The sequence below is a fragment of the Phascolarctos cinereus genome, unplaced genomic scaffold, assembly GCF_003287225.1.
Source record: "Phascolarctos cinereus isolate Bilbo 61053 unplaced genomic scaffold, phaCin_HiC Scaffold_7;HRSCAF=346, whole genome shotgun sequence".
Taxonomy (NCBI): domain Eukaryota; kingdom Metazoa; phylum Chordata; class Mammalia; order Diprotodontia; family Phascolarctidae; genus Phascolarctos; species Phascolarctos cinereus.
The window spans coordinates 13,270,860-13,279,403 of NW_027556180.1; the positions used below are offsets into that span (position 1 = coordinate 13,270,860).

Genomic DNA, 8,544 nt, shown 5'->3' on the forward strand with positions numbered 1-8,544 from the left:
TGTGTGTAGGCCAACAAAAAGGGACAGCACTGCATGAACTTTTGTAATTTAACTTCTTTTACTTCTAAACAACTGGTAACATTTATCTACATTTGTGGAGTAGTACTTACTTAACACAATGATTTGTTAAACCAAGGAAAAATGAAGTTGCTACTTTGGCATTCAAGTTGATGTTAACTTATTATTATATTAAGAACTATCACCTCACAGCTGAACTTCACTTTTCTTATTACTTCATAATGATGAGATAGTTATCTCACTTGGTTGTTGGCTGGCTTGCATGGGTCATTCATTAAAAACAATTTTTTATTTGCTAGATACCCATAATATCTGCCGAACATCTGACTAGCCACAAGTATGTTACCCAGATGTAGAAATTTCATCACCAAACAGTAAGTTTCTCATCCACTATATGTAGTTGTGTACTTCCTATAATTTGTAAAGATTACGTAAGCATACAATACTACTATTAAAAGATGTTAGCTATATTCTTGATAGGGGAAAATATCCATTTACTTTTTAAGTATCCTTATGTTTTGTACCATAGATATCTGGGATATTTAATGTTGGCAAATCCAAAAGTTATAATAATTCTTAAAATAAACTTTATAATAGAAAGAAGAAAGAAATCAAACCAAGATGAAATATTTTTTCTTTTATATCATGAAATTATTACAAGAAGGGAGGAAAAGTCGAATCCTAATTCTAAATCTGAGGCAAAATTTAGAACTATGGAGCCCTAATTTGTTATTTAGATTTATTGCCTCAGAATTATATTTTAATTGCTAAAAAAGATAATGAATATATATGTATACATTTATATATATATATATACACATATATATATATATATATATACACACACACACACATATGTGCCCCCCATACCTGCACTGTATTCAAAGAATACAAGTATATTCGTTAATTAATCCAAAAATACTTATTAAGCCATTGCTGTATGCGGGTCAGTATGCTAAAGCCCCAGGCAAACAATGGAAGATAAATATGGTCCCTGCCCTCAAGGAATTCTTCCAATGGAGGAGAGCACATATAAATACCAGAGTAGATGCCAGGTAATATCAGACGGAACAAGGACATATATATGAGTATTTTTTTAGGCAAACATACACACAGCTAATAGAATCTTGTCCCTTTTGAGTTAATCATGTTGTGAAGCTAAACCATTATTCCAACAATGTAGAACCAACATTGCTGAACCCCTTTCTGGACCTCACCTTTGACATGGTCTTCAGAGATGCCTCTTGGACCATTTTTGTTTGTTTGTTTGTTTTTAACATCTTCGGTGTCAGTAAAGTCTTTGGACTCAGAAGATAAGAATGACTTTTGAGAATAGGGGGATTTGGTGCAAGTCAACAAACTTTTATTAAGCACCCACTATGTCCAGGTGCTGTGCTAAGCACTGGAAATGCAAAAAAAAAAAAAATCAAAACAGTCCCTGTCCTTAAGAAGCTCCCAATCCAGTGGGGGAGACGACATGAAAACAACAGGCTGAATTGGAGATAAGCAACATGGGGAAGGCACTAGCATTAAAGGAGAGGAGGAAAGACTTCTTGCCGAAGGTGAGATTGGAGCCTTCCTTGAAGGAAGCCAGGAGGTAAATCTGTTGAATCAGGTGAGTCATCAGGGTTGGTCTTACCACTTCCAGGGAATAATTGCATGATTATAACTTAAGGAGGCTGACGCTCTTGTGTGGCTTAAATACTGGCTCTGATGGTAATTACATTGTTGGAATAAGTGTCTAGAATCTCAGGGTGACTATTTTGAAGGGGACAACACTCATCTTGGTGGGTAAGTTATAGTGTGTTAAAAAAAAATAGTCCTATTCCTATTATTTTACATATCTGATGTGTATATTTGTGGCTATAGATGCAGGTAGCTAGCTATAAGTTTTAAAATTTAACTAAATATTAAAGACCATCTGTGAGAGAAGAATCACACAAAAAAATTAAAGGATCCATTTACTTTTCTTTCTCGAGAATAATTAATTTATTTATTAGCATAAGCAAAGGACTGATTATAGATATCAAATTTTTAAAAAGTGTCAGTTCCAAAATTATTGTACTTCTCATTAGGAAGCCGTTTTCAGTAACTGAGCCAGCTCAGTTGTGTGGTGGATAGAGGGAAAGAAGACCTAAGTCTGAATTCTGCCTCAGAAACTTAGTAGCTCTGTGACCCTGGGCAAATCACTCCATATCTGTTTGCCTCAGTTTCCTTCACTCTACAAGGGTTATGATAATAACAGCTCCTACCTCACAGGGTTGTTGTGGGAATCAAAAGAGACAAGTTACATAAAGCTCTATAGAAATGCACACTGAGAAGAGTAGTGATAAACAAGTGTATCAGTGTTTTTTCTTTGACTCAAATTACCAGGATCTTGAAATTCTAGAGCTAAAAGGGTCCTTAGGTATCATCTGTCATTTTATAGATGGGGAAATGAATGGCAAGAGAAATGGAATGAAATGACTTACCCAAGGTCCCTCAGGACATTACTGGCAGAGCAGACATTTGGACTTAAGACCCTGACTCTTAGCTCAGTGTCTCTCCTCACCCTTACCCCCACAGCCCATTGCACCCTGTTGACTAAATAAATGGATGATCTGCTTCTTTGACAAACGACCACAACCTTATAAATGTGTCCTGACACAATAAGGCAGTGTTTCCGCCATTAACTGGCTTCAAGTCATGTTGGCCTTCTGGATGGCCTCATCTACAAAATGATGTGTCTTTACTAGATTATCTCCAAGGCCTATTGCCATTCTCAAGGACCAGGGAAAGAATGATAAACTGTACTGTGTCTACTCTTCCATTGAATTGTGTTTAACGGCAGTTGATTAAAACATTCATTTGATGAATAAAGAACTCTTGAAAGGAATAAAGCCCAGTAAAAAGCACAGTCTACTAATTAATTGATGAATGTTGGTATAAGACCAGCAGGCCCCAAATTCTCCAAGATTTCTTTCTGAGCTTTAGAAAGAAACTTCACATTACTTGTGCTGATGAAAAAGGTTTTTTTTTTCCTGCCAAAGTCCATTCGTCTTGGATTTATTAAGCAACTAATTAATACAGTTGGTTTCCTGTTGAAATACAGTGCATTATTCCATGAATTTCTAAATGCATGGAGTCTAACCATTTCTTCTGAAATATAGCTCTGTATAGGTTGGACCTTACTTAACACTTGAGCATTATGAAAGGGGTGACACACGTGGGCCTGTCTAGCTGTGAGGGGCCTTGCTGCCTTACTCCTGGGTGGTTTGGGAGCATGGATTGCAAAACTATCCAGCAGTATACCAGGTTTTACTTGTTTGGAGAAGACAGAGTCCATTTGCTATTGCAACACTGTGAGTGTGCTAGGACTACTCAGTAAAAACAGATCTCTGTCACACCGACAGACTGTCCATCTTTTCAAATGAAATCTTTGAGAGACACCAGGGAATGCACTGTGGGGATATAGAGGGTTCTGCCGAGACATTCTATTCACCAAGACTCTTTTTCCTCCCCCTCCCTCTTTTTTGTAGATCATACTAAAGAGAAGAGGACAGTGTGCTTGGTTAGAATAAAGGACGAGGTCGTTAGCCATAATGTATATACTGTCAAGCAACACACCCAGCCAAACCCTCAGCCGTAAAGCATCCACCTATTGCATGTTATCAAGATGAAAAGACAACATGGAAACCCACTGCACACTGTTGCCTAGATATTTTGTATATTGAATTGATATTTGTGCTGAGGTGATCTTAATGTCTAAAAGAACAACATTGTCTCTCTTTTCTAGCACAGAGAGATGCATATGTATTTTGGTATGCATCCACCTAGTTAATTTCCTACATACTCATGCCATCTTGAAAAGACAGACTATGGTGTAACCATGATTCTATCATGTATTGGTACGTCTGTAGACCAAGATATAATTTTTTTAAAAAAATAAGTTTATTTCTTTCAAGGTTTACAAATAACAAAGGTGCACCTTGTATTTAAAATTGCCATTATAGACGAAAGTGTGCATGCACAGTCATTTTTGTTGAAGAGTAATATTTTTAATGTAATAGATTGTAAGAGGTGGTGAGGGAGGGATCTGACAGAGATGAATGTGCCAAGCAAAACCATAGCTGTGTATATTTTAAAGCACATCATGGCTTTAAGAACCATGTTGTTGAAGATTCTCATGAAGTGCCATAGACTGTACATCAAAGTAGAGTATTATTTCTTCAGTGTTATTATTTTCAGAGCCACGTTTTGTTGCTTACTCGCTAATACCGATCAGTCAAAGGGCACCGTTCTTTTTTCGAAACCAAAGCTGTCTCAGAAATGGCCCATTTAACCTTACAGTAACCATAGGCAGCACAAGACAAACTCTCAAATAAACACAGAAAACTCACACATACTGGAGATATAGAGAGAGAGATAGCTATATAGAGATTATATATATAAAATTATTTTAATGCATTGTAGTGTAATATTTATGCATATTATACTGTATAACATGATGCTCAAAAAAAAAAGGGAAATGCCATTTCTGAGACACGGTAACAAGAAAACAATGTTTGAGGAACTTGCTTTGCTTCTATTTATAGCCTCTGTCAAAAGTCAAAAGACTATAAATGCTTTGCAAAAATAGTTTCACTTTGTTTCCATTCTTCATTACAGTCACATTCAAAATGGTGACTCTAAACAAAGAGGAAGGCAGCAGCACTGGCATTGGATGCATGTTAAACCAAAATATAAAAAAAAAATGGTAAAGGTTTAATTAAGTAGTAATTGGGCAGGTTAAGTACTTGGGTGAATTTTATATGTGATTTTTTTTCTCTTTTTGTTTCTGTTTTGTTTTGATTAACTGCTTATAGCCTTAGAAAGCCTTTTACAAAATTAAAAATATATGTAGATGTGCATTCAGTTTTTAAAAATAGATTCATCCAAAGGAATTCCTTTTTTCTTTCTTTCTTTTTCTTGTGGTTTAGATGTTGCAGCTAGTAGAGGATATACATATATGTATATGGACGGATATATATGTATATGTATAATTTTTTTTGCCTGTTCAGCAATTCTGAGCATTGCTGAAATGGGGGCCAGGTCACTAGTAGTGTGGTGTGGAATGGAAGAGGAGGAGGTTCCGTTATAGAACCTTCCATACTTCCACGTTTACGGCAAGTTTTTATGCTCGAGAGATATGCTTTCTAGTATAAGAATGATGTGTTGATTTTACTGATTGTACTGTACATCTAATAAAGCCTTAGATTATTACATTACGGGTTGGACCCCATACCAATGTAATTTCAATCGTGTTAAGAAAGTATAGGTGACTTCACATGTTATTGTAGTTAGTTTCATTATAGAATTACTTATTTTCCTTGTTAAAATGTAGATTTTAATTTCCTACATTTATTAAAATTGTTTTCATTTTCTATTAACAATTGAATACCATTTCAGTTTATAAAATTTTGTTTTATTAGATTTTACTGATGAATTTTTCAAAATACAAAAAAAATAGTTTTTTTTCTTTCATAACATACTCAGTTTTGAATTACATGTAGTGTCATATAAGGATTCGTATTATTGTTAACTAAATGATTTATATTTTACGGATTTAATATTACAGTGTAAGAATGTCAGTCATTGTTAGTTCTTGTCTAGTTTTCATTAAAAGAACAAAGATCTTTTATATGGATATCTTATAATTATATAATCATTGCTAAGTAAGAAGTTAAGTTGTTGCTATGGCAACAATCCTGGCAGACAATTGAGTAATATTTTGATGATTTATTTTGTTTGTAATTAGTTATTATAAGAAAATCTAGATCCTAGATATTAGAATAAAATTTATTTTCTACTGTATCCATTTCAAATGTTAAAGTATTGTTTAAATATTTTTTGAAATCCCTGAATATCAGGCCTTGTTATAATTAAGCTGCATAATCGATAGATCAAGGGACTTTTTGTTGATAATCCAAATACTCAAAGTTTACGTAACAAGAATTTTAGTGTGTGCAAACTCTTGAGGGTTGATTATGCTGCAGTTTAGCATGTTGGAACGTTGAGGAAAGAAGGTTGACTTTTTGCACTTCTGTATATAGTCAAAAAAAAAAAGAGAGAAACCTGTATAATAGTGAGATCTTATTTTGAATAAAAACGTCTATAATTACAAGGAGTTTTGTTAAGGCTAATAAAAAAAAAATGACAGGCTGAGCAAAATTGCTTGCAAAAGTGGCAGAGTTAGCACTCCAAACCCCTCCCAAAAAAGTGGCTTTGCTTTTTGTGGACAGCTTGTAGTTTGCCAGGATTTTTTCAGCTGGAAAGATATGCCATCCTTCCAAGATCTCATGACTGACAACCGCTCCACTGGTCCAAATATGCCTGAAGATCATTGCCAAAAATAGCAGGTACTTATTGCAACCATTAAGGTTAAATCATGGATCAGAGAGTCCTTACATTATTCAAAACTACTGCATGTTTAAACTATCAAAAAAAAATAAGGAGAACTATATTAAGAATATATACTATTCAAACCAGTTTCTGACAATTTCAGTGGTTTATTGTTCACAAAACAAAAATCTTCAAAATGAGTATTGACTCTCACAAAAAGTTAAAAAATCATGAACAGGCAAACCAAACAGCACACCGTAGCTATTGTTGTTATGTGATTGTTTTTTTATTGCTATTAGTGAGCTGTTCTTTTAGCAGGTGAAAACAAACAAATGAATCAACCTCAAATTTTACAGTTTTGATTTTCAAAATCAGAAGCACTCAAAACAACGTTCTGAATCACGTTGTAATTTAAAAGTCACTAACCCAGTGATATTCGGCTCCAGTTTTATCGGTGTTATCCAACAGTCACACCAATCAGGTGATGACGCTGTTGCACTTATTTGCAACCCTGCAACTTTCATCTGCTGAAAGGACAGACGCGCTTGATTTTACTATTATGTAATCACAGGATTCCTTTTGCTTGTAGTCGCTTTGAATTATGTATTCTGTCCTTGGCTGCCATTTGTTTTTGTGCTTCTTTTATTATTATTATTATTGCAATAGTTGACTTTGCTGTATGGAAAAATAAAGTAAAAAATTGCCCTAATAAAACTTCTCTTTCTTAATTATATTTTTATATTGGAGGTTAAAAGTTAAATTATTTTTGTTTGTGTCTGTTTTGTGTATTCCTCGTATATCTTCATACAAATTCTTTATACTCCAACTCCAACTCCTGGGTTTTGATATCCTAGTTATAGGTAATACATTCAGTATGTGAAATAATCAGAAATATCCCATACTCAATTTGCTGCCCTCTTCCCTCAAAGTGTTTGAGTTTCTGTGAGAGTGACAAATGTCATTCATACACAGAATGGGAATCTCAGTCCTAGTGCCTCACCTTTGTTTTCTAAAAATATATTTTTTAAAATTAGTTGAAAAACAATTGTCTGATATTTATACTCTTAACTGTCACAATTCAGTTTAGGTGCAACAAAGAGATATGAAGGGGGAAAAAAAACAGCTTATATGTCATTTTCATCTCCATTTGATATGGTTGTGGGATAAGCCCTCTTATCTTTTAGTGGAAACATGAATTTGAACGAGATGTTCAAAAATGAAAGTTTAATGTTGGAAGAGTCACGGCACATAGATCAGAGAGAGAAAACAGATATATCAAAGTTCATCTAAGGCAAAATCACCATGGAGAGGCAGCATAGTAGAGTGGTGGAGGACCAGCCTTGGCATCCAGAAGATCTGATGCATGCACCTGTTTGACCCTGGACAAGTCACTTCCTGGTGGAGTGAGTTCCCAGTGAAATCACAGGTCAGTATCTCTATAGCTCCTATAAAGACATGATTGAAGTGAGGTTGATTCTCCTATTCAGGCTCTAAAAATGGACAGTTTCACAAATAACTAGTGAATATACTCAAATGCAGAAAGAATGATGACACACCTCTCAATTCATTATGGATCATTCAGTGCTATGATAAATCAAGTCCACCACTCTATGTTTGCCCAAAGTTTGCTGAATATTTTTGGTATGTTAATTTCTTATGTCCTAAAAATGTTTGCAATTAAAAAAAAAACATTCTAACAATTAAGTTGAATTAACACAATTCTCTTCTTAGTCAAGTTCAATTGAACACTTCATTTTATACCCCAAACTTTCATCTGCTGTAGGATCCAGGCTTATAAAGAAACTGAAGCAGCATGGGAGACCATCTTCCTGAGTCTTTTCATTCTTTGCATTTAGTTGTTGTCCACATGCAGATAGCCTCAGTTCTAAATATGGGGTTAATCTGAGGACTTGAGTTCTAATCCAGCTCTTCCACCTACTCATTTCGGTCACACAATTTGATTTCTCTATGGACCTCATTTTCTTCATCTGTAAGATAAGATAGTCATACTATGTGTTTTCTACAGTCCCCGTCAGTTCTAAATCTGTGATCCAAATGGTTATGGTTCATAGTGTATTTTATCAGCTTTTTATGGATTCACTATTATTTGTGCAGACCTTAGGACATCACTGAGACTAATTTTACTGGGACCAAGAGAAGTGATGG

The 8,544-nt window shown here is 34.7% G+C and overlaps 1 protein-coding gene across 15 annotated transcripts in view; it reads left to right on the plus strand.

Moving 5' to 3' along the window:
* Nucleotides 1-7,117, plus strand: part of MBNL1 (muscleblind like splicing regulator 1) — a 248,076-nt gene extending 240,959 nt beyond the window's left edge. For all 15 annotated transcript variants that reach the window (XM_078147507.1, XM_078147508.1, XM_078147504.1 and 12 more), the window contains 2 exons: nt 318-392; nt 3,537-7,117. In XM_078147507.1, coding sequence (XP_078003633.1) covers nt 318-349 — 32 coding nt within the window. In that variant the 3' untranslated portion in view covers nt 350-392; nt 3,537-7,117. The remainder of the gene's footprint in view (nt 1-317; nt 393-3,536) is intronic.
* Nucleotides 7,118-8,544: the final 1,427 nt, after the last annotated feature.